Source organism: Trypanosoma cruzi, genomic scaffold (assembly GCF_000209065.1).
Source record: "Trypanosoma cruzi strain CL Brener 1047053516725 genomic scaffold, whole genome shotgun sequence".
In the NCBI taxonomy this organism is placed as follows: Eukaryota; Euglenozoa; class Kinetoplastea; order Trypanosomatida; family Trypanosomatidae; genus Trypanosoma; species Trypanosoma cruzi.
This window is the reverse complement of record NW_001849575.1, coordinates 766,423-794,254: the sequence shown is the minus strand read 5'-3', so window position 1 is coordinate 794,254 and position 27,832 is coordinate 766,423. Positions and strand designations below refer to the sequence as shown.

General features: G+C 53.6%; 9 protein-coding genes and 4 pseudogenes across 9 annotated transcripts, besides 17 other annotated features; 5 read left to right on the top strand and 8 right to left on the bottom strand.

The window, feature by feature from the left end:
• Positions 1-3,482: part of a sequence feature (areas not merged during assembly with more than two copies in the genome that could not be assigned to a particular haplotype) that runs on past the window's edge.
• Positions 1,932-2,522, bottom strand: Tc00.1047053506769.90 (surface protease GP63, putative; the record flags this gene model as incomplete). Its single annotated transcript, XM_807743.1, has 1 exon — positions 1,932-2,522. The coding sequence occupies one exon, from the start codon at positions 2,520-2,522 to the stop codon at positions 1,932-1,934; it is 591 nt and encodes a 196-aa protein (XP_812836.1).
• Positions 3,483-4,355: a sequence feature (heterozygous, non-Esmeraldo-like haplotype).
• Positions 3,497-4,336, bottom strand: Tc00.1047053506769.80 (mucin-associated surface protein (MASP), putative; the record flags this gene model as incomplete). Its single annotated transcript, XM_807742.1, has 1 exon — positions 3,497-4,336. The coding sequence occupies one exon, from the start codon at positions 4,334-4,336 to the stop codon at positions 3,497-3,499; it is 840 nt and encodes a 279-aa protein (XP_812835.1).
• Positions 4,356-4,910: a sequence feature (areas not merged during assembly with more than two copies in the genome that could not be assigned to a particular haplotype).
• Tc00.1047053506769.70 (mucin TcMUCII, putative) lies at positions 4,878-5,456 on the bottom strand (the record flags this gene model as incomplete). The annotated part of the gene is made up of 1 exon (XM_807741.1): positions 4,878-5,456. The coding sequence occupies one exon, from the start codon at positions 5,454-5,456 to the stop codon at positions 4,878-4,880; it is 579 nt and encodes a 192-aa protein (XP_812834.1).
• Positions 4,911-5,880: a sequence feature (heterozygous, Esmeraldo-like haplotype).
• Positions 5,881-6,116: a sequence feature (haploid, Esmeraldo-like haplotype).
• Positions 6,117-20,621: a sequence feature (areas not merged during assembly with more than two copies in the genome that could not be assigned to a particular haplotype).
• Positions 7,061-7,603, top strand: Tc00.1047053506769.65 (annotated as a pseudogene).
• Positions 7,678-7,717: a sequence feature (AT_rich).
• Tc00.1047053506769.60 lies at positions 8,314-9,162 on the top strand (annotated as a pseudogene).
• Positions 10,947-11,522, top strand: Tc00.1047053506769.55 (uncharacterized protein; the record flags this gene model as incomplete). Its single annotated transcript, XM_807745.1, has 1 exon — positions 10,947-11,522. One exon carries the CDS (start codon positions 10,947-10,949, stop codon positions 11,520-11,522), a length of 576 nt encoding a protein of 191 aa, XP_812838.1.
• Positions 12,785-13,345, top strand: Tc00.1047053506769.50 (mucin TcMUCII, putative; the record flags this gene model as incomplete). Its single annotated transcript, XM_807740.1, has 1 exon — positions 12,785-13,345. The coding sequence occupies one exon, from the start codon at positions 12,785-12,787 to the stop codon at positions 13,343-13,345; it is 561 nt and encodes a 186-aa protein (XP_812833.1).
• Positions 13,119-13,233: a microsatellite.
• Tc00.1047053506769.40 (uncharacterized protein) lies at positions 13,535-14,788 on the top strand (the record flags this gene model as incomplete). Its single annotated transcript, XM_807739.1, has 1 exon — positions 13,535-14,788. The coding sequence occupies one exon, from the start codon at positions 13,535-13,537 to the stop codon at positions 14,786-14,788; it is 1,254 nt and encodes a 417-aa protein (XP_812832.1).
• Tc00.1047053506769.35 lies at positions 20,385-20,822 on the bottom strand (annotated as a pseudogene).
• Positions 20,622-21,633: a sequence feature (heterozygous, non-Esmeraldo-like haplotype).
• On the bottom strand, positions 21,319-22,722 carry Tc00.1047053506769.30 (mucin-associated surface protein (MASP), putative; the record flags this gene model as incomplete). The annotated part of the gene is made up of 1 exon (XM_807738.1): positions 21,319-22,722. One exon carries the CDS (start codon positions 22,720-22,722, stop codon positions 21,319-21,321), a length of 1,404 nt encoding a protein of 467 aa, XP_812831.1.
• Positions 21,634-27,832: a sequence feature (areas not merged during assembly with more than two copies in the genome that could not be assigned to a particular haplotype).
• Positions 22,441-22,464: a microsatellite.
• Positions 23,498-23,845, bottom strand: Tc00.1047053506769.20 (uncharacterized protein; the record flags this gene model as incomplete). The annotated part of the gene is made up of 1 exon (XM_807737.1): positions 23,498-23,845. One exon carries the CDS (start codon positions 23,843-23,845, stop codon positions 23,498-23,500), a length of 348 nt encoding a protein of 115 aa, XP_812830.1.
• Positions 24,376-24,400: a microsatellite.
• Tc00.1047053506769.10 (uncharacterized protein) lies at positions 24,431-24,772 on the bottom strand (the record flags this gene model as incomplete). The annotated part of the gene is made up of 1 exon (XM_807736.1): positions 24,431-24,772. The coding sequence occupies one exon, from the start codon at positions 24,770-24,772 to the stop codon at positions 24,431-24,433; it is 342 nt and encodes a 113-aa protein (XP_812829.1).
• Positions 25,203-25,223: a sequence feature (AT_rich).
• Positions 26,004-26,038: a microsatellite.
• Positions 26,313-27,386, bottom strand: Tc00.1047053506769.4 (annotated as a pseudogene).
• Positions 26,651-26,912: a microsatellite.
• Positions 26,913-27,002: a sequence feature (GA-rich).
• Positions 27,004-27,189: a microsatellite.

Here is a 27,832-nt window from a genome sequence, read left to right as displayed (position 1 = left end):
AACACACGGCTCTTTTTATGCCAATGCAGCTGCCACGGGCACGGTATCCGAGCGGAAAATGACAAGCAGTAAAAAAAGCCTCGCAAAAGGAAACCAATCCACACGCCCATATGCAAAGCGCCACTCGGACTGGTGCAGCTGCAGGGTCCGTGGGCAAAAATGCGACTTACTGAATCCCGCCAACTATGTCAGTCTCCCCTCCCACCAATGCCACGCATAATGCACGGTGTGCGTCCACAGGCATCCACTCCCGGTGCCCTAGCAACACTTCAGAAAAGAACGCAACAGGAGTAATACAACGAGCACCACACTATGCCACCGCAACAGCAAGCACACCACAGGACAGCAAGACGCCACGCAGCGATGTTTTGCTATTTCACACAATTCATTTACCGCACACACCAAAACATAAATAATGGGAGAAGCGAAGTATCATTACACAATGCCAAAGCAAATAAATAAAAATAATGGGGTCAAAACCACACAAATCCCTCGCACACGCACACAAACGCCCCACAGTATCCTTCAGAAAAAGTCAAACAAGTTGTTGTTCCTAAACTCATTGAAAACACGCGTGGTGACGCCACATTAGCAACCAACACAAAAGAGAAAGAATGCATACAGCATTTCCCCGGTAAAAATTATACAGACAAGCAGGGCACATAAATGTATGTACTGTGAGGGACATGCCAATTGATATGGGCTTTTCTCTCTTGCAACCACTGCTGAGTGCGGACCACGCAGGACGCAACCGCAGTCGCCTCGTCGTGCAGCGGCATCCATGCAGCCACCCAATGGAGCTTTGGCACGGCGGCGGCAGCGGACAGGGAAAAGCAGCAGCAGCAGTGTTATTGCCGTGGATCGAAGGCGAGGCGTACTTCATATCTGCCTCCCAATCCCCGCGCCCCACCGCTGCATCATCCTCCCTCGGCGGAGGGTCCACGGCACCTTGCGCGTCATCAGCGGCATCAGGGCTCTTGGGTCCCGTGGCTGCGGCACCGCCACCGACCTTGTCGCTCACAGCCTCATCTCCTGTTGGATTGTCCCACCACAGACGTCACAACATCGGCGGCCACATCGTCGCTGTCCGGAACATCGCTCTTCTTCTCCGCCTCCTGCGGCGCACCCGCGGTGTCGCTGGGCGAAATCACTCCGTTGCCGTCGTGGCATCTGGGGCGACTTCTTTCTCCTCTGGCGACGGATGCTTCTGGGGAGCAGTCGTGTCTACATCCTTCGGTGGTGTGCCGCGGCCGGTCTCAATGCTCTCCGTAACGGGGACAGATGCCCCTGGTAATCCTTGTTCAGTAGATGCCGGTGAAACCGTCCTGCTCCACATGCTCTCTCCTCACCGTCCCACGGAACCACTGGAAGTAGGCTACCGCTGGTGGCGGATATCGTGCACACCTGCGCGTGGTCACGGCAAATAACGGTCCCTCATCGTAGGGTCGAGCAGCCCACGCAATCGTCGCCCCGTCCGTGCATGGGGCTCTACGGATGTTACCCTTTTCAGCCACTTCCAGATGCACCTGCATGCCGAGGCACCGCAATGCCGCATGCGCTGCAGCACTGAGATGTGTCTCCTCCGGGTTCCTTGCATCCGTCGTGTTGTTGGGAAGCGTGTCCAGACACCAAGAAGAGGGCTCATCCCCAGGCATCGCAGACAAATATTCTCCCCTCCAAATAACAGCCTCAACATCCTTCACATCCAGTGCGGGATCAGTGATGGGGCAACGGCCCATCGAGTGTTTTGCTGACATCTCATGGATGCTCCCCAGATACCAACCGCGGGAATACCGATCCGACGCACAGCGTTTGACAGGGACACCCACGTCGCAAAGCATGTAGCAATATTCACTCGTGTTCAGTGCGGAGCACTTCCTCTGCAGCAGCTCACAGCCTGGATCCCTCCACCAACGCGTCGGCTCCGCCATCTACCAGTTCACTATAAAGCAGCCCAGGTAAGCCGATGCGGCCAGCGTCAGCTCCGTGCAGTCGCCGGCACCCCCAATCGGTGCAATCCACTCATCGCTCGCGTGGCGCCGCGACCAGTGCGACTCCAGCGTCCTCCCGTCCCCATCGCCATCCTGCAGTTCCATGCCATCAATGTCGTCGCAGTCGTGGTGCTCCCTCGCAGACATCGCGGCATTCGTCGAGTGCACCACCACCAACAGCGCCCTGACACGCACACCGACAACATGCCTCACCATGCTGCGGCCTGCCAAGTGCGGGCAGTTGAACCCGACAGCATGGGCCAACAGGTGCGCGGCGATGCGGGTGGCGATGCGTCCGTGAAATGAAACGGCCGGGAAATGAAACTGACAGGCAAAGTGCATGGCGCCAGCGACTGGACGGCCATCCTCCAGCGTGACGCACGGCAGTGCCCACACACCACCCAGCACAGCAGCCACGCACTGCGCTATGACAGAATTGGCAACAACAGCGGAACGATGCCCGTCAGGCACCGTGAACAAACTGCAAACGCTGCCCGTGGCAAATGTGGGCACAATCAACGGACCCTCCATTGGCTAGACGAGCAGACGATTCGCATGCAGTTACACAGCAGCAGGGACAGCTTCCTCGGCAAGGATGTTACTGTGCGCAAAGGTCAAAACACCATTCTTACTGCCAAACGCGCCGTCAAACAAATTCACTTTGCAAGACCGGGAAAAGCCGCAGTGCCTCCTGCTGCCACACGGGTCCGTTGTTGACTTCTTAATGCGGAAGGTCACCCATGGGCCCTTCCAGACGCCGCTGCACACCCGCAATGCGTCCTGCGCTCTGAGAGGCATGTCCCTCACCGTCAGGAGAATCAACCACGCGCCGTCGGACGTATCGCGGCGTCAAAAGAAAAAGGATACGTCAAGGTGAAACAAAAGCACCAACTGGCAAATCACATCACAAACATCATCACAAGCTGAAGAAGCAGTGCTGCTGGCCGCGGGCAACGTGGATAAAATGGCGCATGGCACACGTGGAAAGAAACACTGAGTGGCTTGGCAAGGTCACGAAAGGCTGACACCTTCCTCAGCAACAAGAAAAACAATATGGGAATAACAAGGGAGGATTAAAGTGATCGCAGTCAAAACATGCCGCCGATCAAAAAGGCGGAGTGTAAGTGCGCAACCACAAAGCAATAAAACAATAAAAAAAAACAAGCGTGGGACGACCAGCGCACACACTCTCATTGCTCCCGTAAAGCAAAACACACACAGGGAGAGAGAGAGAGAGAGAGGTCGCCCACTCAATGCAATGGAAACAAAAACAAAACAGTTACGGTGCTCCGCCCATGCAGCCAGGCAGGACGGCAGCGGTGCGTGTGGTGCAAAAGAGAGCACCAACGGGCCTGCATGGGTGTGCATTCATATATACAATGGGCACATTATGTGTGTGCTTCGTGGGATGAGGTGAGGGCAAGAGTCCATGCAAGGGAACACACACAGAGAGAGAGAAGGACGAGTGTGTGTGCGGGCGGTGCACGGCTCTCTCTCCCTCACTCTCACGCGGCCACCACCGCAGCAGCAGCCGCACACGCAACAACAAGAAGAAGCAAAAGAGGGGAGGTGGTGTTGGAGACCGCGGTGCTGCCGTCACTGTCGGCAATCTTTGTCTTCGTATCAGTTGTGTTGGCGGTTACTGTCGTTGCTTTTGCATCTTCCCCAGTCCCTTCTGAGCCTTTGTCTCGGTGGCTTTGTGGTGTGGCTGCGGTCTCAGGCGGCGGAACATTTTTTTCGCCTTCACTCGTGGTGTCTTCGCCATCCTGTTCTCGGGAAGCAACATCTTCTTCTGGAGGTGATGGAAGATTTCCTTCCGCAATTTCCCCAGGCAGTGTGTTCTCTCCGTTAACTGTTGTGAGTGCTTTCTCTGCTGATGGTGAATTTTTGTCTGCGCTCTTGTTTCCTTCAATCTCCGTTTGCGTAGGATTGGCTTTTGATTCCTTACTGCCAGAAGGAGAAATGTCACCTGCAGGTGCAATTGACTGGCCTGTTTCCTGCCCGCTGCCAATTAAATTCCTTTCCCTGGAATCTGAGCCAAGTGCAACATTTCCTTTTTCACTACTCTGACCTTCTTTACTTTCTTCTTGATCCTCCGTCTCTCCATCTGCATCACCATCTTTAGGAGGGAAAGATGCGAGTGATGCAGTTCCCTTAACACCTGGTACTCCATTTTTTAAGTCTTGGGGGTCTTGTTGAGACGTTTCAAGAGGTACTGGTGCAGGTGGAAGTTCAGCATCAATCCCAGAGCCTGCCTTGTCCTCGTCACATCTACCGCCAGCACCGCACCACAGCACGCAGAGGGCACACACCAGCAGCACACGGCCAGTCATCATCATCGCCATCACTCCTGTCACTTACGTGCAGCCTTCAGCACAAACTAACTCCCCGTCAACGCAGAGCAAAAAGCAAAAGGGAAGAGACAAGTCACACAGCCACGTACAGTAACAAATGGCGGCCCACCAGCAGCAACAAACACACCATGAGGCAGTTGAAATCAGTGAAAGGGCAAAAAAGGCACACAAACACAGTCCTGCAGTAATTAATCAGCAAGAAAAAAAAACAATTAAAAACAAAAGTAAAAAAGCAACAAAAAACTTTAATAAAAGGAGCTGCACAGTATGGCGCCATTGTGCATGCATCCACATGCAAACATGCGTCCACCCAAACAGTTGTTTGCTTGTGGTGCATATGAGTGTGTCTGGGATGCGTTCAACGTGACGGATACATGGAGCAGCAACGTGGAGCACACAGCAGGGCAGCAGAAGCAAATGAAGCAAAACACAATCATAATTTTCTCTTATTTATTTACATTGGAACACAGTGGACACGCGCACAAATACCCGTGGTTGAGTGCTGGCACGCACAGCCCGCATACACACCTCTTCAGCCCAGAGTGGTGTACGCCAGCGCGGATACGGCGAGCAGCAGCGGGGCACACACCCACGCAGAGCTGCTGAGGCTGCCGTCGATTTCGCGAAGACGTGACGGTGTGCGGGTGGTCGTCGTGGTTGGCGCCTCTGTAGTTGTGGCCTTATTAATAGGTGCCTGTGTGGTCGTTGTGGTGGTTGGCGCCTGTGTTGTACTCGTGGTGGTCGTTGTTGGTGCGGCAGCCTTCTTTTGTTCATTTGCCGTAACGGCGTTCGTATGTTCTGTCTGTTCATTAGACTTCCCACCATCTTGATCCTGTGTAATATTGGAAGTATTTTGTGACTGTGGCGTTTTGGTTATTGTACCCGTTGTATGTGACTGTTCCGTCCCTCTCCCTTCATCGTTATTCTTTGGTGGAGAAGGAGTTGTACTTGGCGGACCCGTTACCTGCTTTTGTTCGTCTGGCTTAGACTTCGTTGGAACGGAATCTTTTACAGATTTACCAGTTGCAACTTCACTCCCTGTCACGCACACGGACGGGCAGCAGCACAGGGCGAGCACCAACAGGGCGCACAGCAGACGGCACGTCATCATCGTGAGTGTGGTCGTTCAGTGGTGTGGAGCTGATCTGCACAGTGAGGGACATGGAGAGCAACAGGGGAGACGAGAGGTGCGGCAGACACACACAGAGGGCACACCACATGAGGAGAGGGCAGCAGCCAGGCATGCACCGTACGCCGCACACCACGCACGACACACACTCCAATCCACGGCAACAGGCACACACACACACACAGCTCTGCCGCAGCACCAACACACAGGTGGAAGAGGGAGAAGCAAACAGGAGCGGCACACAAGGCTCCACCGCATGCACATACGGCGAGAGCGGTCCGTCGTGTCTGCACCCCTCACGGAGTGTACGCACACACACAAGAGGAGGTGCAGCGCACACAGCAACACAAAAGCAAAGTAACAATTAAAAAGGAGAGATCCCCGCACACCACGTGAATTGTTGGTCCACGGGAAGTGCAGCCAATATTTATTGCGAAAAGATGCATTTTCTCCTCTTTAATTTATTTTGTGACAGCAATGGGTAGCGCAAGGGCCGTCAGCAATAAAGTGGTAAGTATTCCTTCGCAAACGGACCGTCGTGCGGCTGAGGCGGTCCCAAACAGTCGCAGTCCATATTCTCAACGACGGGGCATTACCACGGTGGATGAAGTGGAGTGTCCCGTGTCCCGTCGGGGATCAGCAGCACTCGGCGTCTGTGATGAGGCAGTGGCGGAAGAGCCCGGTCCATCTCGAATGCCCGCGCTTGTGCTTCCTGCGTGTCCTGTCTGCCAGTATTCTTGGCGACTTCGGTGGCAACCTGCGCGCGAGGCGTCTGTTAAGAAGACGGTGGAGCCATTGCGGCATGCAAAGTTGAGGCCCTCTCCAACTATCGGAACGCCAGGCCAAGCACGTCGAGAATGTGCCCTCATATTGTGGACGGACGAGCACACTCTGCCGCAGTTTGGGCAGGACGACTTCAATCCGCCGCTCGCTGGTCGGAAAGAAGTTGCGGTGCTCACGTCTGGAAGAGGTTCCGGCGGAGGCAGAGGCAGGACCTTCTCCTCAGTAAAGAGGGGCGGCGCCACCGACACAGGGAGTTACTTATGATATGCAGGGCGCGTGCAGGCCTGTCGAAGAGCGGGCAGGAGTCGCATCGCACCTGTGTGCGGTGCCGCCACTCGGGGCTCGATGTCCGGGTCGTCCCAGGAACAGAGTCCTCGCCACACCGAAAAACGCCTGTCACGCGGTGTGTGCGCCTTCCTTTTCCTCATGGACGTCCTTCCGGTTCCGTCGCCTGACTGCAGTAAGGAAGCCCACGTGCCAGGCATTGACGCAGTCCTGCGGGAGGGATCGCGCTATGATGGCATCAGCGTCCGCTGTCACGTTGCGCGGGATTCCGCAGTGCCATGAGGAAAATGTGAAGCCAACAGTGCGACCTTGATCCGCCAGTGAAAGCGGCACGGTGCAAATCTCCTCGGTGACGTCGTCGTGCACCGCCAGCGAGCCAAGGCGGAGCGCCTCCATCGCCGAGAGGGAGTCTGTGGCGGCAGGAACTCGTGTGGGCGATTGGGATGCTGCCGCCAGGCGGGGAACTGAAAACTTTCTGTGGCCATGCTGAGTGACAGGACACTCCGCTTGGCAGGAGCATGCAAGGCTGCAAGCAGCTGCGCGGTGAGGCCCCACAGGGAGCTCCGCTGTCCGGGGAGTCAAGTGGCAGCGCGGCGGATCCAGACGCACGCTCAGCGAGAGACGACAAGCCGTCCACCGCCAACACAGTTGCCAGCGACTAACAAGACGTTGACCATGAATAGGACACGTATGCCCGCACCGCCGTGGGCACGGACAGCGACCCCGATTCACTCAGCAACAGCGATCTAATGCCTCTGGATGGTACAACAGCCACGCCTGAGCCCAGCACAGCCCTAGCAAATGTTGAACGAGTGATAACGTGTCGGGCGGCGGTGATGCCGCACAGGATTATTTGCGCACAACGTCTGGGAAACCAGAGATCCCATCGGAGCGCAGCGCAGAAAAAAGCCTGGAGGACCTTTTGCTTGAGTACGGGCATTTCACGGATTTGTTGGCCATGGCTGAAATTCGTGACATCACCGTGCATGGGTGTGTGTCTCGGGTGTTGTTGCTTCTGCTTCTGGGACTGTGGGGCACTGCGGCACTCTGCTGAAGTGTGAGGGAGGGTGGAATTGCGGTTTTCGTGGAACAATAACTGTGCAGCTTGCCAGCATTACCCACTGAGTTTTGTCACTAATTTAAGTTTTTTTATTTTCTTTTATTTATTTATTTTTGCTGCTTTTGTCCTATTGGAATAATCAGCATCCCTGTGTTTTTCTGCCAATGGTCGTTTGCTGTACTTTGTCATGAGTGACGTGCTTCTCCCTCTTTTGTTTCCTTCTGTTGCCCACACGCGGTGCCGGCCTCATTGCTGTGCGTCCCACGGAATGCACGAAATGAGGATTGGAGAGACAGGCCGGATGCCGCAATGAAGTGTGAGGGGAGTTGTGTGGGCTCACGGAACAGTACGATCTTTTTTTTTTTGATTTATTCAGTCCATGCATTACGTATACACAAACCAGTGGTCGTTTACATTTTGCTGCTTGGCACATAAAATAAAAGTCGTGCCTGATCGTTTTTTTATTACTTTTTGGGAGTCATGCCGGACTCTCAACTATGTTGTTGTTCTTTTCTACTGCATTTTTAACTTCTGGTTTGCAGGGCTGTGTGTGAGTTCTGCAATTGTACTGATTCCAACTGCCTAATGGTGCGTGCATTGTCATTTGTGACTGTGCGTGCGGTGGCTGTGTGACTTGTCTCTCCTTTGCTTTTGCTCTGCGTTGACGGGGAGTTAGTTTGTGCTGAAGGCTGCACGCAATTGACAGGAGTGATGGCGATGATGACTGGCCGTGTGCTGCTGGTGTGTGCCCTCTGCGTGCTGTGGTGCGCTGCCGGTGGAGGCGGTGCCGAAATGAACGAGGAAGAAACGGCGGGTCTTGGGAGTGCTGAACATCTGCCGGAATCAGAAGCACCTGAAAAGTCCCCAGAAGGCACGCAAGACTTACAAGGCGCAGTGCCAGGTGTTGCAGAGACAGTACCTTCCACAACCACAAGGAAAGATGAAGAAGATGATGATGATGATGATAAAGGGACGGAAGATGAAGAAGAAAAACCAATAGGAAAGCAGGGTGTTAAAGGAGGAAAAGCTGCACCAGACACAGGTTCCAGGGAAAATAATATGAGTGGGAGTGATCAGGAAAATCACCAGTCAATTGCACCTGCAGGGGACATTTCTCATTCCGACAGTCAGGAATCAAATGCCAATCCTACGCAAACGAAGATAGAAAAAAAAAAATGAGACTGACGAAAATACACCTGCAGTAGAGAGTCCACTCAAAACAGTTAACAGGGAGCAAACACTGCCTGCGGGAATTGCGGGAGGAAATCCTTCACCAGCTCAAGAAGAAGGTCTTGATTCCCGCGAACAGGATGGCGAAGACACCATGAGTGAAGATAAAAAAAATGTTCCGCCGCCTGACACTGCCGCTACATCACAAAGCCGCCAAGACGAAGGCTCAGAAGGGACTGGGGAAGATACAAAAGCAACGACAGTAACCGCCAACACAACTGATACGACGAATACACAAAATAGTGACGGCGGCACCGCGATACCCCACACCACCTCTCCTCTTTTTCTTCTTATTGTTGTTGCGTGTGCGGCTGCGGTGGTGGCCGCGTGAGAGTGAGGGAGAGAGAGCCGTGCACCGCCCGCACACACACTCGTCCTTCACTCTCTCTCTGTGTGTGTCCCCTTGCATGGACTCTCGCCCTCACCTCACCCCACGAGGCACACACATAATGTGCCCATTGTATATATGCATGCACACCCATGCAGGCCCGTTGGTGCTCTCTCCTGCACCACACGCACCGCTGCCGTCCTGCCTGGCTGCATGGGCGCAGCACCGTAACTGTTTTTGTTTTGTTTCCATTGCATTGAGTGGGCGACCTCTCTCTCTCTCCCTGTGTGTGTGTTTTGCTTTACGGGAGCAATGAGAGTGTGCGTGCGCTGGTCGTCCCACGCTTCGGCTTTGTTTTTTTCTTTTATTGTTTTACTTGTGTTGTGGTTGAGTGCACCTTTTTTATGCTTTTTTATCTGTCGCTTGCTTTGACTGCGGACGCCTAAAATTGTCTTTGTGTATTCTTATATTGTTTCTCCCTTGTTGAGAGAGTGTCAGTCTCTTGTACCCTTGTCACGCTAATGAATTGTTTTTTTTTTTTTTTTGACACACGCCATGCGTCAGTTTATCCACTTTACTCTGCTGCCTGCATCGCTGCTGGTGTTGCTGTTGATGATCTCTGCGATGTGATTTGTCGGCGGATGTCTTGCTGTCAGCCTGACGCATCCTTCGTTCCTTGACGATTTGTTGCGTACAGACGGTGCGTGGGCGTCTTTGGTGATAGTGAGGGACGCGTGTCTCAGAGCGCAGGATGCGTCGCGGGTGTGCAGCGTCGTTTGTGAGAACCGATGGGTGACCATCCGCATCCAGGCGTCATCAACGGACTGTGAGGACAGCATAAGGCACTGCGGCTTCTTTTGGTGTTGCACAAAGAATTCATTGGACGGTGCGTTTGTTTTCAATCTTTTGCAGCTTTTGTGGGAAAAGGTGGGAGGTTGAGCACATCAGGACTGAATTCATTTGAGTGGCTGCGTTCCGTTGAGTTGCGGCCAGTCGTTGCACTCTTTTGGGGTTTGGCCGCTCGTCTCTTTTGTTTACTTCCCACCGCAGCACGTGGACAACACTGATCCGAAGAACATTTGTTTGACCGCGTGTGGGCTGCTGCCGTGCGTGGTGCATGGACTATGTGATTGTGTGGGGAGGTGCATTGGGGTGACGAATACTTCTGTTTGGCGCATCGCGGTGTGTCGGAATGATGTTCGGATGACACGTGGAGGGTGTTGTTTGTGATTTGTTTGTCTTCTCTGGTGGAGCCGACATGTGTGCGGGGATTGTGGCATTGCTGGCTGACAGCTCCACGTCACTTTTCAGCATTCCTGAATGTGCTGAGGAATGACGGCTGGCGACCAGCGTGTTGGTGCTGCTGCTGGGAATGAGTGCATCGGGAATGGGCCATTTTCTCTTTTCCGTGCTGGAGCCGATGAACTGGCACGAGGGCACCGGCTGCAGGCTGCCTGCCAGCACGTGTGAGCAGCGGATCCATGCACACACAGACGCTCATCGCAAGAGCGTGTGCGATCACAGTGGCCTTTTGTGGCGTGCTTTTGCGGACGTCAGCCCATCGAAGAATGTGTGAAACAAACGGCTGACAGCACACGAGGAAAATAGGTGCGTGCACTGTGCCGTGTTTCGGCGTCGATGGCAGAGCGGCAGGAAGCCCGTGCTGGCAACTGAGATCTTTGCGTCGCGAGGGATGTCGGTGTTGACTTTGGATCGTCGAGGCTGAAGTGATTTTGCTGCTCGGGTGTGTGGCCACTCCGGAAGAGAGCGGACACAAAAGGGAGGGATGCAGGCGCTGCGTGTGTGTGTGTGTGTGCCATGCAACAACGTCACAACAAACATGCTGCGACTCGGTGACCCTCACATCGTTGTGGCCCTCACGAACAGCCCAGGCACGGCCCACACCGATGCACTTAGTGGACGGAGTGAGTCATCTTTTGGGGCGCTGCAGGGAACAGGATGTGTTGACGCAGCCACGACGTGCATAGAGTGTCACGATGGCACAGTCAGCTGTGGCTGGTGTAATATTTACTTCTCGGAGGCAACGGAGGAAGAGGGGGATCTGCTCCTGCTGCTGGCGTCGTTGCTGCCTTTTGTAGCCTCCAATGCCGATTATTGTCTGTCCGCTGATCATGGGTGGCATGCCTCCACTAGTGACGTCGTCTGCAGGCATTTCACAGCAACAGTGAAACACACATCACGTCGCATGCTTTGGCTGTGGATGTGGTGTCGTAAGTGCAGCCGGCATTATTTTGCCCGACTCCTTTTCACTGCTTTGCGACAAATAGATGCGTCCCCGCCCGAGTCATTCACTGCAGCTCCGTGTGTTGTACTGCCAGCACAAGACTCTCTTGTTGTCTGACGCCTGGCTGACAGTCAAGCACCACTGCGTTGGGACATGCAGGGATGTGGACTGCCGCTCACGGTGTTGGGCACCGCTGTTTGGATGCGGCGGCCACACGAGCGGATGTATTGTGGCACAACCAAATGCGTGAAATACGCGGAATCACAGCGGCTGCAATAATATCAGCGGTGTGGCACCACGGAATATGTGAGGGGGCGACGCATGATGAATCACAGTGGGCGGCATGCGAGGGAAGTGCACCGCGACGGAGCGTCATCCCGCCCTCAGCCTGCAGGGGAATGTACACCCACAAAATATATGGACGAGACACCACCAAACACACATGCCCTTCCATGCAGCAATAAATAGGAGCGAAGGTGCGTTCTGGTGTGTGGGAGTCCACTCACATATTTTCATTCCCACCGCAATAAACGGTGAGGAATCAGGAGCCACAGCGACGAAAGGAAAAACAAACATCTATTGCAACACTTTACCAGCGAAGGGCAGGAACAACACAAACCGAATTATTGGCTGCACCAACACAAGAAACATTCACAAGAGGAAAGAAAAATAATAATTGAGCACCCTGCAGAAATCCCCAACACACGACCCAGGCATGAAGGTTTGCCCTCCGCAAAAACAAAACAACGCATGCAGACATCTGCCAGCATTCAAACAGAAACACAAATAAATGGTTGCTTGCATTATTCCATCCACTGCACTTATTTTTGCGTGTGATGCTGCTGCTGCGGTGGTGGCGTCCGGGCCTGTATGAAGTGGTGTGCGCTGAATATGAACGAAGGCCAAAAGGCAACTGAAGTGTTTTTGTGATGAATATTGGCTGCACTTCCCGTGGACCAACAATTCACGCGGTGTGCGGGGATCTCTCCTTTTTTATTGTTACTTTGCTTTTGTGTTGCCGTGTGCGCTGCACCTTCTCTTGTGTGTGTGCGTACACTCCGTGAGGGGTGCAGACACGACGGACCGCTCTCGCCGTATGTGCATGCGGTGGAGCCTTGTGTGCCGCTCCTGTTTGCTTCTCCCTCCTCCATCTGTGTGTTTGTGTTGCGGCAGGGCTGTGTGTGTGTGTGCCTGTTGCCGTGGATTGGAGTGTGTGTCGTGCGTGGTGTGCGGCGTACGGTGCATGCCTGGCTGCTGCCCTCTCCTCATGTGGTGTGCCCTCTGTGTGTGTCTGCCGCACCTCTCGTCTCCCCTGTTGCTCTCCATGTCCCTCACTGTGCAGATCAGCTCCACACCACTGAACGACCACACTCACGCTGATGATGTGCCGTCTGCTGTGCGCCCTGTTGGTGCTCGCCCTGTGCTGCTGCCCGTCAGTGGGCGCCGCAGAGAATAAGAAGGAGAGTAGGGAGAAGACTGAAGTTGATACGAAGGGAAACGGCTCCAAGCCGCTGTCCACTACACCAAAAACTAAGCCGGCTACGAAAGCAGAAGAAGATGACGGAGGGGGACCAGGTACGACCGCTCCGGGACCAATATCAGGTGATGCGGCCGTTACGTTACAGGCAGAAGGTAGTGACGATAAGAAACGGTTACAGAGTAGCACGAATACATTCGCAGGCAAAGAAGATGAGGAAGCCAAAGATCCTGCCGCGACGACCACGACGACGTCTACAACAATGGCACCAACCACGACAACCACCACCACTGCCCCAGAGGCACCAAGTACTACGACCACTACGACAGAGACACCAACCACGACGACCACCCACGCACCGTCACTTCTTCGCGAAATCGACGGCAGCCTCAGCAGCTCTGCGTGGGTGTGTGCCCCGCTGCTGCTCGCCGCATCCGCGCTGGCGTACACCACTCTGGGCTAAAGAGATGTGTGCGGGCTGTGCGTGCCAGCACTCTACCACGGGGACTTGTGAGTCTCATTTGTTTTTCTAAGTAATAAATAAGAGTAATAATGATTGTGTTTTGCTTCATTTGCTTCCTCTGCCCTGCTGTGTGCTCCACGTTGCTGCTCCCTGTATCCGTCACGTTGAACGCACCCCAGACACACTCCTATGCATGGCACGCACACAACTGTTTGCGTGGAATCACATTTGAGGATGGGTGCGTGCGCGCTGGAGCCATACTGTGCAGCTCCTTGTTTTTTGTGTGTTTTTGCATTTTTAACTTCATTGCTGTTTGTTTACCTGTGTTTTGTTTTTAATTGCTTCGTGTGTTTTCTCTGTTTACTTGCTGCGGGGCGTTGTGTGTGTTTTTGCCCTTTCACTGATTTCAACTGCCTCATGGTGGCTGTGCGTGGTGTAGCGGCTATGTCTTTCCTTTTGTTTCCTGTGCTTTTGCAGGTTGGTTCCACAGCGTTAGGCGACTCCACTGTTTGTGATGATGACTGGCCGTGTGCCCTGCGTCCTGTTGGCTCCTGCAGTGATGTGCAACAGCTCGTGCGTGTTTTCGACGGCTGCTGCGACGGTGTGTGTGTGCGGCCCGCTGGTGATGGCGCGGTGGCTGCTGAACAAGCGCGGGCTGTGATGGCTGCGGAATGTGGGCCCGTGGCCGGTGGCTCTGGACGAAAGGGGAATGTGAACTCTGAGGACAATAGCGATCAGGAAGACGAGGAAGACGAGGAGGGTGGAGGAAGCACGGCGGGTGAGGGCCATAATCCCACCTCCGCAGGATCACTCACTGTTCCGACGAGGGAGGATCAATCCAGCAGCGATCCACTGCGAAGTAACAATTGCAATCCGTCCGGCACTGGCAGCGCGTCTGCTGCTCGGATGCGTGCAAGTGGACCGGAGTCTTTGGGCGGAGGGCACGCTGCAGACACAACATCCCCATGCTCCAACGCATCTCAGCAGGCAGCAGGTGGAGTGCACGCTGGTGGCGGGAGGACCTCCCAGGGCAGTCAGGCTTCGGAACAAACCGTCACGGGAGAGTCACAGGTGCCAGGGACGGCGAAGGAAACACCGCAAGGCGACGAAGGAGGAGAACCCGGAGCGCAACACGAAGCCGACCAAATCACAAAAATGACGGTGATGAATTGTTGCGCAAAAACAGCGGTGGAACAGGAGAGCCGCCAGCGGGATCGCAAGATGCACCACGTCTCTATAGTGGAGAGAATGCTCATTATTATTTTTTCCGTACTCTTACCAGCGCGTCTAGCCACACGATGTCATCAGGGTGCCGAGGAGGTGGTCGAGCAACGACATGAGTTTGCTGCCATGAAGCAACTGCCATTGAGAGAACTTTCCGAGGCGAAGGTCCTGTTCAATGCCCAGTCTTTGGCGCACAGCCAAGGTGCCTGGACATTCTAGAAGCAGATGGTGCAAGGTTTCCTGCGGGCCATTGGCGTGCTTGTGGAAGCTGGCTGATCCTGCGGCAGCAGAGATCGCCTCCTGGCACTTCTGTTTAGATGTCGAGTGGTGTCTGGGTTGTGTGCGCAGCGACTTCTGTGCTGTGCGGTGCTTCTCCGTGTGGGGAAAACCATGTCACAGAAATCGCATTTGAGCTCGGGAAGCGGTGGAGGATGTTCCGGGTGAAATGACCGACAGTGACTGACGAGATTCGAGAATCCCGTCAATATAGAATCGCAGTACGGACATTTCTCCTTCCGACGGCGTGTGACGGTTCGTCTCCTTACTGGAGAGACGTCTTCCTCCCTTGCCGACGGGGGAACAGTGTCCGTCCCCGGTGCAGTTGGATCGTTGTTAGAGCGCATATATGCAGACTCTTCCGATGAGATGTTGCAGAAACGGCATTGGTTCGTGCAATCTCTCACAGCCCAGTATAGTCGGCCCCAGAGCTCAGATTCCCCGCACCTTGCCCTTGCGAGATGAACCAGTTCTTGACGGTGAAGAACTTCCTGAGTGATCAGGTCCTTACCGCTGAGATCTGATGGCCTTGTGCCGCAAAGCAAGTAGCGATGAGTGTCTTGAAGAATCGTACTACGCCACTTATTGGTGAGCAGGGTAGTAAAACATGTCAGCAGATCCGTATGCCATAAAGGTGCAATTGCTTGCTCCGTGTATTGTCCAGTTTCCATAGTCTGTGTCGCATACTGATCTGCAAGCTCGTTAGCATGTACTCCACAATGTCCGTAACAAAACTGCAGGTGCACAGACCAGCCAGCACACGTCAGTGTCAAGAGACGCTGCCAGATCTGATCCTCCGTCCAGTCTGTCTGACTGAGCGGGCCGTTGTTTAAAGCCGCAAGAAGAGACTGACTGTCTGTAACCACAAGCAGGGTTTTATGCCCGTGCTGGATACGAGGGATAATCAGCCTCTCCAGGGCTAGAAGCAGCGCACGGGATTCCGTCCTGTAGCTGCATGGGCGTGTACTGCAGTTTATACTGGCGTTTTCTATTATCTCCGATGAATTGAGGGATGAAAGCAGTATTCCAACCCCGGCTGACTTGGGAACGTCTACACCGCCATCCGTTGCGACTATCCAAGTTCCCCAGCGATGAAGTCGCACCTTGTCGCGGTGCTGGGGCTCTGGTTGCATATAGGAACTCCGCTGCGCTGCGTTGCGGCGAGCACGACGGAGACCCAAGACGACTCCACCCCTCGAGAAGGTTCCACGCCATGCCCGGTGTGGGGAGGTGAGGCGGTCTGCCTGCAGACTGTCGGACAAAACTGCACGACCGTTTCGCAGCGGTCACTCCGTTGATATCACCCGTTGCGGTGACGTCCACAAGAACCCTGGCACCGAGGAGGATGGCTTCATCACTGTTTGGCGGCTTAACATTGCAGGCCTCTCGTCCGTAAAAAAGATTGCATCTGCTGTGCGACTGGATCAGCATCCACCTGTCATCGTTCTTCTCCAGGAAACAAATACTCGAAGTGCCACAGCGGCAAAACTATATGGCCATAATGGCTTTCTTCAGGCCGCACTGGGCGCGGTGGTGGCGTTGTCACTCTGGTGCGCCACTCTCTACCGTGCGAGCGCCCGACGCTCCCTGGCACAGACCTCCTGGAGACCATTGCTGTCCGTGCATTTTCACAGGGCTGTCCCAGCATTTGCGTGGTGAATTTCTACAGCCCTCCCACAGCAACCGTTCAAAGCTTTTCGTTTATTATTGCCATTCGTCGCTTAGGCCCCGCAGCGATTATCGCGGGTGAACTGAATTTACATCATGGACACTGAGACAGACACCTACCCTCAACGACTGAAGGAGAGGATTTGTCCTCTACTCCAATTGACATGGATTTTGGGCTGGCAAATGACCCGGCGCAGGCAACACGGATCACAAATCTTAATGTCTCGTCCCCTGAAGTGGCTGCGTATCGCGTACTGCGTGTCACCCACTGGCAATCCACCCCCTACATGGATTCCGACCACTGCTTAATATCTTACTCGGTGGGGATGGATGATGTCATTCCGCGAATAGCCAACACGCTGCCTCGGCGGGAGAAAGCCACTTTTGCCCTGCGTAAGGCGGATTGGCCTGCTTCCACCTCGTTGTGTGAAACACACCCTGCCGCCGCGTCCACATGGTTGGACATTCGCAGTGGTATCTTGCGAGCAGCTGAGCGCCATATCCCGCGCGGCAGCCGTGACAGCCCAAAACAATCTGGACAAACAAATTAGAACAAGCCGAGTCCGTCGCAGAAGCAGCACACAAAGCACACACATCGCTTCACCAGGAGACAGCCTGCTTCGAGCCGAATTCATCCAAAAATGTGGAGGAATAAAATCAAGCCTTACTCCGTGGCTTCGCTATGCTTCTGGAAGCCCGTGCGAAAAAACTTGGGGCCTCATCCAGACCAAGCTGGCAATATCTCCGCGGCGTGGCGGCGCCGCACCCTCATCCCCTGGAATCGGTAGTGCTCCGAACTGATCCTCGGACCGCGTCTGTGCTCCGCCTCGGCAACAGGCAAATCTGCTTGTCCGTCATTTTGTGCGGGTCTCACGTGCCACATTACCTTATACTGCTGCTGCTGCTCGCCGCACTCCCTTGCTCCCTGGTGGCTGGAAAATGGATCGGCCCTTCCCGCCGTATGAACTTGACGTGACCATTCGCGACTCTTCGCTCGGCTCAGCCCCTGGCCACGACAACATGTTGAATGAGTTCCTGCACCATCTCGGGCCCGTTGCGCGCGGCACACTCAGAACGATGATCCACAACTCCTTCGCAAATGGCGGCCTGCCCGGCTCCTGGAATACGGTGGACACTATTCCCATTCCAAACCTGGGAAAGATCCATGCCGCCCAGTGAGTTACAGACTCATCAAATCACTCTCTGTTTTACTACACTGAAAGAATGATTCACCGCCGTCTGTCAGCGTTATTGCCGCACCACCCACGTCAATTTGGATTTACACCTTCGCGTTCTAAATCGGACGTGGTGACACTTGTTATTGGTAAAATTACCCGTGGATTGAATGAGTCCAGCACTGTGGAGTATGCGCACCCTGGAGGCGGCGCCCCACACGCCACCCTCGTCACCATCGCTCGCTCGTAGCCTTAATTGATTTTTCGACTGTGGTCGACACCATTGACCATGGGAAATTATTCGGCATGCTTGACGGACTTCCACGCCTTGGCCCCAAACCCAAACGCTGGCTGCACAACTACCTGCGGGGCCGCTATGTTAGGGTATGCACTCGCGAACAGCACTCCCGGAAACAGCTCGCCTCAGCTGGAGCACAGCAAGGCAGCGTCCCGGGACCCCAACTCTTCCTCCACTGTGTGGATGATCTGCTGCGCCGCCTGGACAACATCTATTCCGCCTCCGCTCTCATGTACGCTGACGACCTCACACTTGTTGCCTCAGGTGCGGAAATTCATGCATGTGCTGCGGCAATGCAACCTGCCCTGTCACCTATAACGACATGGGCTGCCGAGCACAGCCTAAAAATAAACGTTGATAAGAGTGAAGCTGCTCTATTCTACATCTCTTCACACACACGGTCTGAAAAAGACATGGTCGATCTCCTTCCTGGCAATGGGAACCTACGTATTCAGTCTCGCCCAGTGCGCTTGCTGGACACCACGGTTGAACAACTTCTTAATTTTCGTACGCACGCTTCCACCGCTGCAAAGCGGACCATGCCACTTCGTTAACAATTGCGGCCGGTCGCACAGACTGGTGCGTCCCATCACACCATGCAATCCTTTTCGATTGGATACGTCCATGGTGTGTCACTATATAGTGGCGATGCAATTCTCCCATTCTTCGCCCACACCTGCCTCCATAGTACGGAAGTACTGTACCGCAACAGTTGTACAGCATCCCTTGGCATTAGTGCACCAACGGAAGATACATCTGTCTGCTTGAAAGCCAATCTTCTTCTGCTCCGTAAGATACTCTGGCTCCGTGAAACCACACAACACGAACACCATGCACGTTTCCATAATCACGAGGATTTGCGCTCCCTTATCTACACGGAGCCTGTGCCGCTGTCCATGCATAGGAAAGCGGCGACATCAATCCCGCTTCCAAAAGATGCCGTTATTAATGGATTAGAACGCGTATGTGGCACTATTGGGATACCACACAACCACAATCACGCTCCTCCTATTACCCAACATCGAATTATTCCCTGCGACACTGTGAGTTGCAATAAAGTGGAATTTTATCAGCCACGCTTTGCCAACAACGCCTCTGAAGATGTCAAGCGCACGGCTTTTAAATCACTTTACCCCTCTATAGAATATTATATTTTTGAATTATGGACAGACGGTCCTTCACCCCTCGCTGAAGTCGCATCTGGATCCGCTGCACTATTATACGGCCCCACAAAGAAAAATGATCTCCCTGTGGAGGACCATCGTGCAGCAGCTGGCAGACTCGCATGCTCATATAGAGCAGAGTGCCTTGCCACTGAAAATGGCTTTAGACATCTCATACCTCCTCGTCTGGAAACATCCCAATCGCCCACACAAATCCCGGTGGCAACAAACTCCCTTTCGGCAATTGAGGCACTCCGCGCTGCCCCACTGGCCGTGCGAGACTACGTTGCAGAGTAAATTTGGGTTATGCTGCTTTCCTTGGTGAAGCGAGTTCACCCTGCAGAATTTATACCGTTTCCCCATCGCACTGCGGTATCCCACGCAATGAGGCCGCTGACGGAGAAGCCACGATTGCACGATCCCTGCAGCAATGAGGCATCCCAATCTGGCACGTGGACTTCCTTGCCGCCGTCAAGGGGCTATACTGGAAGGAAGTCGAGGAGGAAGAAGAAGTCGCACACACCGCACGCCAGGCGCTCGTCGGTGTAACAGAAACCCCATTCCTGGTGTGCAGGCAGACATCGGGCATCGAATCGCGACTTCGTGCGCAGTTGCGATGCGACTCCTGCCCACTCCTAGGCAAATCGACACGCGCCCTGCAGATTACAAGCAACCCTTTACGTCGGTGGTGCTGCCCCTTCCTCACACTGAAGAGACAGGACCACCCCGACCTCCTCCGGAACCTCCACCTGGCGTGTCCACGGCACCTCCTCGTAGAATGAAAAGCAGCGGATCAACGTCGCCCTGCCCAAGCTGCAGCAGCGTCTTCTCGTCCGTCCACAATTTGAAGGCACACGCCCGACGCACTAACCCTGGCACTCCAATCGTTGCAGAAGGCCTCACACGTGGATTCTGCGACAGCTCCACGGTCTTCCCAACAAGTGCCTCACGCGCAGGTCACTACCGAAAATGTCAAGCGTATCAACGAGCAAAAAACGGACAACGCACCTCTGCAAGCTCCAATGACAGCCGTAGCCCTTCAGCCACTCCTCTGCTGCAACCCCGACCAGCCGCTGAGCCCCGACAATCCACGGGAGGCCCTGCCGCACACGCTGTGGGAATGCCGCCGTCCTCGACAACTGAGCATCCGACTATTTGGGAACACCACCTCTCGCACGACAGCAACGTTCAAGACGGAAAAACTGGCCACATCGCCACGGACAGCCCGCAGGCCATTAACGAAAAGTGGCAGCAAAGTATAACGAAACAAACATTTCCCTTTTCTCAGCATAGAAAAACGTCAACTTCACACTCGCAATTGTCACCAATGAATTCATTGCTTAATACCGCTCCGAGCTGCAATACTTCCTGGTACCATCCAGGTCCCTTGTCGACACATTGATGCGGGTGGGCGCCCATCCATTCCTCCCAATGACGGTGCATGTCTGCGACGCACCCTCATATCCAAAAGGGTCGTCCCTCACCACAACCGGGATCGACTTCGCCCTGTGGGCACGCATCGCTTTGTCAGTGGAGCAGGAGTACGTCAGGCTGGCAGCAAAGCACACGCCAGCACATCAAAAACATCACAAACAGAAGCACCAGCAGCGATGCAGACCGTGGGGTGACGTGGATCAACTGACGCATGCTGTACGTAAAAGAAAATACTTCATGGCTTGAAAAGGATAAGAAACACTTACAGTCGCTCAAAAGAAAGAAAAGTACAAAAGACAATGTAGGCGTACGCAGTCAAAGCATGCCACCAATTCAAAAACACGGCTAATGGGTGCACTCAACCACAACACAAGCAAAACAATAAAAAAAAGAGTGGGACGACCAGCGCACACACTCTCATTGCTCCCGTAAAGCAAAACACACACACAGGGAGAGAGAGAGAGAGAGGTCGCCCACTCAATGCAATAAAAACAAAACAGAAACAGTTACGGTGCTCCGCCCATGCAGCCAGGCAGGACGGCAGCGGTGCGTGTCGTGCAAAAGAGAGCACCAACGGGCCTGCATGGGTGTGCATGCAATATATACAATGGGCACATTATGTGTGTGCTTCGTGGGATGAGGTGAGGGCGAGAGTCCATGCAAGGGGACACACACAGAGAGTGGGTGAAAGACGAGTGTGTGTGCGGGCGGTGCATGGCGCTCTCTCACTCACTCTCACGCGGCCACCGCTGCAGCAGCCGCACACGCAACAACAAGAAAAAGAAGAAGCAAAAGAGGGGAGGTGGTGTGGGAGAAAGCGGTGCTGCTGTCATTTTCGGCAGGTGTCGCCGTATCAGTTGTGTTGGCGGTGGGTTTTATTGCTGTTTGAGGTGCTGCCTCACTAGCTGTGGGAGCTGGGTGGGTATCACTACCCTCAAGATCTTCGTGTGGTTCTTTGGGGTTAGGCCGTTGAGCATTGGCAGTATTCTCATCCGCCGTACTCCGGGCTTCACCACCGCCACTTGTAGAGTTGGGTGATGCTGTTGTTTCTGCTTGATTGGTGGCAGGTGCATTCTCCGTCAAATTCTCTGTGGCTGTGGCTTGACCTTGTTGCTCTGCCAGAATATCCTCTGAAGGATGTTCCGGTGCATTGTACTCTGTTTTTTTTGGTAACAGTAACTTTTTATGCTCTTGAGCATTTGGTGTCTGTGAGTCCGTTGTTGCTGTTGGTGGTTGCCCTTCTCTTGACGATGGTTCTGTTGCTGATGGCGGTACTTGTGTCTTTGGCGTTTCTTGTGGCGTTGTTTGCCATTTTGTTTCGCTGTCGGGGAATGACACGCCTGAACGGTCTTGCGTCGCCAAGGCTCTCTGCTGTGCCTCGTATTCAGTTGTACCTCTACCAACAACTTGGTTGGATGCCGTATCTTCTCCAGTGACGGAATGGTTTTCTGCATCGTTTATTGACTCCTTCGGTGCCTTCACCTGCGACGGGACGGGACCTCCAGTTATTGTGTTTTCTGCATGCTTGCCCGTTTCCAAAGATTTATTCTTCTGATTGGTAGACGCATCGCCGGCGTGCTGTAGAGCAACCCCAGAAGAAGGAGCCTTCAAGATGGAACCTTCAATTCTATCAGTCCCGCCACCACCATGACTGTCAACAGATGGTGCTTGTGGTGATGCGTTTTGGTTTCCTTCCTCTGCTGGAGCTGCTGGCGTTGATGGTGATGGGGTTTCCTTCCGTTTTGTGAAAACTCCGCTTGTCTGACTTCCATCCCGCTCATTTGCATTTTGTCCATCTTCGTGTCGTCTTTCTTCACCACGTTCCGTTACTTCATCCAAATTTTCATCTTCTACCGTTTCTTCTTCCTCTTCTTCTTCTTCCGAAGATCCTTCTGGGAGTGCGGGACGTCCTTCCCGAGATTTGTGTTGTTGCTCCTCTCCTGACGATTGTATTTGTGAGTCTGGTGCTGGCGCCGCATTTCTTGTCCCTCCCAGCCCATCTTCAGCACCACTCGCAGGAACATCGGGTGGAACACCATGAACTGCCGCCTCCCCTTCATCACAACTACCGCCGGCACCGCACCACAGCACGCAGAGGGCACACACCAGCAGCACACGGCCACTCATCATCATCGCCATCACTCCTGTCACTTGCGTGTCGCCTTCAGCACAAACTAACTCCCCGTCAACGCAGAGCAAAAGAGAAAAAAACACCAGCACCGCACAAGGACAATAACAAATACCAGCAGCTTGCATACAGCATGAGGCAGATGAAATCAGCGCGATTGCAGAACTCGTACAACGCCCTGCAAACCAGAAGTTAAAAATAAAAACAGAGTTGAGAGTCCGTCAGGATACCCGGAGAAAATTAAAAAAATTCAATCGGGCAGCACTCTTATTTCATATGCCAAGCAGCACAAGACAACCGTGTGTTTCTGTATACATAACGCCCTCACCAAGAAGAGAAATGAAATTAAAAAAAAGACTGTACTCTTCCACCAGCACACAAAACACTCTTCACACTTCATTGCGGCATCCGGCCTGTTCCCCCAATCCTCCTTTCGTGCAGTCCGTGGGACGCACAGCAGTGACACCGACATAGCGTGTGGGCAACAAAAGACACAACAAAGAGGAGAAACACGTCACTCATGACAGTGTGCAGCAACCGACCATTAAATAAAGAAACAGCAAGGATACTTATTATTCCAGGAAAACAACGACAAAACAAACAGTAAAATGTAAATAATAAAAGAAAACACGCAGGGAACGCGGCACATGTTCTCCGTGAGGAGTCGCAATGCCACACTCTTCGGCTCAGAAGACCGCCACAACTCCACACAATCCCAGAAGAAGCAGCAACGCCCAATACACACACACACACGCACAGTGCCGTCATCAATTAACTCTCGCAGTGTCAATTTCGCGTCGTACAGCAAGGCAAAGCAGTCGTCGGGACACACACCGCTCCCGGAATACTGCGCGGTGAATTCTCGTAATTGGGGTTTTCGTGTCCAGAGGCATTGCGTTGAGTCAATCCGTCCGCATCACCCTCAGCAACAAATCCACTGCCTGCAACGCCATTTTCTAAAACGAGAGATTTGTGTCCGGTGGCGTTGCGCTCACTCACCTCGTCCGTGTTATCCGCAGCAACGTGTTCCCTGCCGCCATAAGTGACAGACATGATCCCGGATGCGTTCAGCGCCACTACGATTCTCGGACCGTTGGCAAAGGAAGGCCTCTTCTTGGATGCATTCGGGACCATCACTTCGTTCGGATTGCTGGCAAATTCAGGCCTCGTCTCGGACGTGTTGGTCGCCGTGTTGGATGCGGGACTCCGATCGACGGTGTTGGGTCCGTCAGCCGCCGCAGACTGTCGCCAATCCTCGTGTTGACGTGACGGCTCAGCATTAACTTACGGCGCAGTTGTCCCACCAGATTTTGTGTCATCCTTCCCTTCACGGGGTGGCGGCAACTGACAGATGCTCGTCTGGTCAGCATCGCTGCTCCGTGCAGGCGGATGGATGGTTCCATCGGAGGGAAAATTGACGCCACCACAATTCATAAGGGCCGGCGTATTTATGTGCCGTCACATTCATCGTGAAGGCAACGGTGGCCCCTTCCTCTTCCGTTGCACAGCTGGCAGCACAGTTGCTACATGTGTGCACCGCATTGACCACATGGCACACAGCACCCAGCTCACCATTCCTGCCATGCATGCGCAAATCAAAGCCGCTGAAAGTATAATTCTCATGCTGAGCCTCAGCACCGGCAGCAGAACCCTTCCTCCACGCCCACACACACACACGCACACACGCACGCGATAGCTCAGGCTGCCGTCACTCGGAGCTCACGGCGCACACCGCGCCGCACCGTCACCGTCGTCATCGCAGTCATCGTCACCCGTAGTGGAGTCGCTGGAGCCAGTCAGCTGATCCGTGAGCCAGAAGGGAAAGGAATGGAACAGGAGGGAGAGGGACGGAGTGCAGCGGATACAGCGAGAGAGCGCAGACAACATGAGGAGAAGGCAGCAGGCCCAGCCGCACAGTTCACACACCACGAGACAGCATCCACGCAAGAAAGGCACACAACGCCAGCAGCCACCCACCATGCAGCAGGAGAAGATATCCACCACCATCTCCTCCCAGCTCATCGCTACAGCCCCACTGAAATGGCCAAAATTTCCAGCCATCCCGCCCTCAATGGGACACGGAGCCCAACTCAGCGCAGTCACACGCGGTGCACCACACCCGCAGGAAAGGAGACTCGGGCTGCGCACTCCCTCTCCCTCCACCTTCTCCTCATGGCCACGGAAGAAGACAACAGCCGCCACACGCAACTGCCAGCATGCACTACAAAAGGAGCATTAATCCACTGCAATGTGCATCTTGTGTGTGTGTGTTTGTGTGTGCCTGCAGAAACACAAAGAAAAAAGGGAAAAGATAGCAGAGTATGTGGAGAGACGCACAACAATGTGCAGCGGAGACGCATGGCGGAAGCAACAAGAAGAAGACCGCTCAAACTCACGATTGCACTGCAGCCCCAGCAGCGGCAATCCAAACGAGATTTATTTGGAACAAAAAAAGCTTTCCCCCCTTCGTCTTATATAAACCCCATCACACAAAATAATTATAAATAAAAAAGAAATCGTCCATTACTGTTCCACACGAATTTAAAAACCGTCTGGCTGCCGTGTGGCCACACCAAACTGTCAACATATATTTTGTCCGAAAATAAAATTAAAAAGATATTTAAATGTCTTTCAACCGTCTGACCCTCCATGTGTCCGCACATCGTTTATATTTCATGAGGTCATCTGCGTGTTGGTGCTCCCCTCAGCCCTTTCATCGGCGCGTGAGTGCGGCCCGCAGAGCACAGTCACTCGTGTGTGGGGACTGAGAGAAGCACGCAGAAATGACGGCAGTCGCGTCTCTCCATCGGGAGAGTGAGCGCAGCAAAAGAAAAAATCATCAGAAGGAAAAGAAATGCTCACGAGGCCGACACCGAAGAGACTGCCGGCACGTGAAATGCACACGCAAAGCAAAAAATCATAAAAACACGGCGGCAGGGTGTGGCTGTGTGTGTGTGGCGCTGCGGGTGTCTGCCCGCCCTGGCCGCAAGAAAACAAAACAAGAGGGAAAGAAATGTGTGCTCCGCCCCACAGGCCCTCGTCGCACGCCCACACGTCACGACTTCCTCAGCGCGCCGTTCGTCGCAGCCCCTCCTCATGCGTGCAGCGGGCGAGGCGCACAGGGCCGTCGTCATGAGCGTGTCGGTGGGTGTGTGAGTGGAGCAGTTGGGCGGGAAACACACGGCACCCCTCACAGGAAGAGTGCAGAAGAAACAATTAAAAGAGGGAAGAGTAGAAAAGAAAACAGAACGTCCATAGTGATTGCCCCCAAAAGCAAAAAAAAAATTTTTACAAAAAAAAAAAAAAAAAAGAAAAAAAAAAATAAAATTAAACTAAAACATTTACCAAATAAATAAAAACAAAACAGAAACAGTTACGGTGCTCCGCCCATGCAGCCAGGCAGGACGGCAGCGGTGCGTGTCGTGCAAAAGAGAGCACCAACGGGCCTGCATGGGTGTGCATTCATATATACAATGGGCACATTATGTGTGTGCCTCGTGGGATGAGGTGAGGGCGAGAGTCCATGCAAGGGGACACACACAGAGAGAGAGAGAGAAGGACGAGTGTGTGTGCGGGCGGTGCACGGCTTTCTCTCCCTCACTCTCACGCGGCCACCACCGCAGCAGCAACCGCACACGCAACAACAAAAAGCAAAAGAAGGGAGGTGTTGAGGGAGACCACGGTGCTGCCGTCACTGTCTTCCGTAATTGCAGTTGCATTTGTACCATTAGCAGTATTGGTTTTCGCGGGTTCGTCGCCATTTCCTGCGGAATGTTCACGCTGTTGGTGTTGCTGCTTTTCATGCTGTTCTTTTTCTTGTCGTTCCGGTTCTTGTTCTTTTAGAAGCTCTTGTTTTTCTCCAGAATGGTGTACGACTGAATTATCCTGATCATGTATTGCTGTTTTTACCTCCTCTTCTCCGACTGTCGTACCTCGCAGTGCTTCTGCTGCTGCCTGTGCTGTCTTTGCTGCTGTTGTTTTTGCGTCTGCTTCCGTTGCTGCTGCTTTTACCTTTTCTGCTGCTGCTGCTTTTGATGCTGCTGCTGCTGCTTTTGCTTTGGCTGTTTCTGCTGATGCTTTTGCTGTTGCTGCCTTTTCTGCTGCTGCTTTTGCTTTGGCTGTTTCTGCTGATGCTTCTGCGGCTTTTGCAGATGCTTCAGCTGCTGTTGCTTTTGCTGTTTTTGCTGCTTCAGTTGCCGCTTCTGCTTTTTTAGCTGCTTCTTCTGCCGCCGTTTTTGCTGTTGCTGCCTTTGCTTTTTCTTCTTCTGTTGCTTTTTCGGCTTCTTCTTTTGCTGCTGCTGCTGCTTTTGCCCTTTCTGCTGATGTTTTTGCTTCTGCTGCTGTGGCTGCTGCTGTGGCTGCTGCCTCTGCCGCTGTCTTTGCTGCTTCTTCTGCTGCTTTTCCTGCTGATGCTTTTGCTGTTGCTCTTTTTGCTGCTTCCGCTGCTATTTTTGCTCTTTCAGCTGCTTCTGTTGCTGCTTCTGCTGCAGCTGCCGCCTTTGCGTCAGCTGTTGCTCCTGCTGCTCTTTGTTCTTGTCTTTCCTGCAATCTCGCAACTGGAATAAATAATTCTTTCAGAGTCTGCTGTCTCCCCTTTACAACTACCGCCGGCGCCGCACCACAGCACGCAGAGGGCACACACCAGCAGCACACGGCCAGTCATCATCATCGCCATCACTCCTGTCAGTTGCGTGCAGCCTTCAGCACAAACTAACTCCCCGTCAACGCAGAGCAAAAGGTAAAGGAGAGACAAGTCACACAGCCGCGCACACTGTTCCATCCAGGAATGAGAGTCACGCACAGTAAAAAATAACAGCAACGCACACAAAAATGAGACAGATGGAATCAGTACAATTGCAAATCTCGAACGCCGCCCTGCAAACCAGGAGTTCTAAAAAGTAAAAAAGCAAAAATTAAAAAAGAACGCATCCAAGGTTCCTCCGCGCATGCACATACGGCGAGAGCGTTCCGTCGTGTCGGCACCCCTCACGGAGGGTATACACACACAAAAGAATAGGTGCAGCGCACACGCAGCAACACAAAAGCAAAATAACAATAAAAAAGGTGATCCCCGCACACCATGTGGATTGTTGGTCCACGGGAAGTGCAGCCAATATTCAT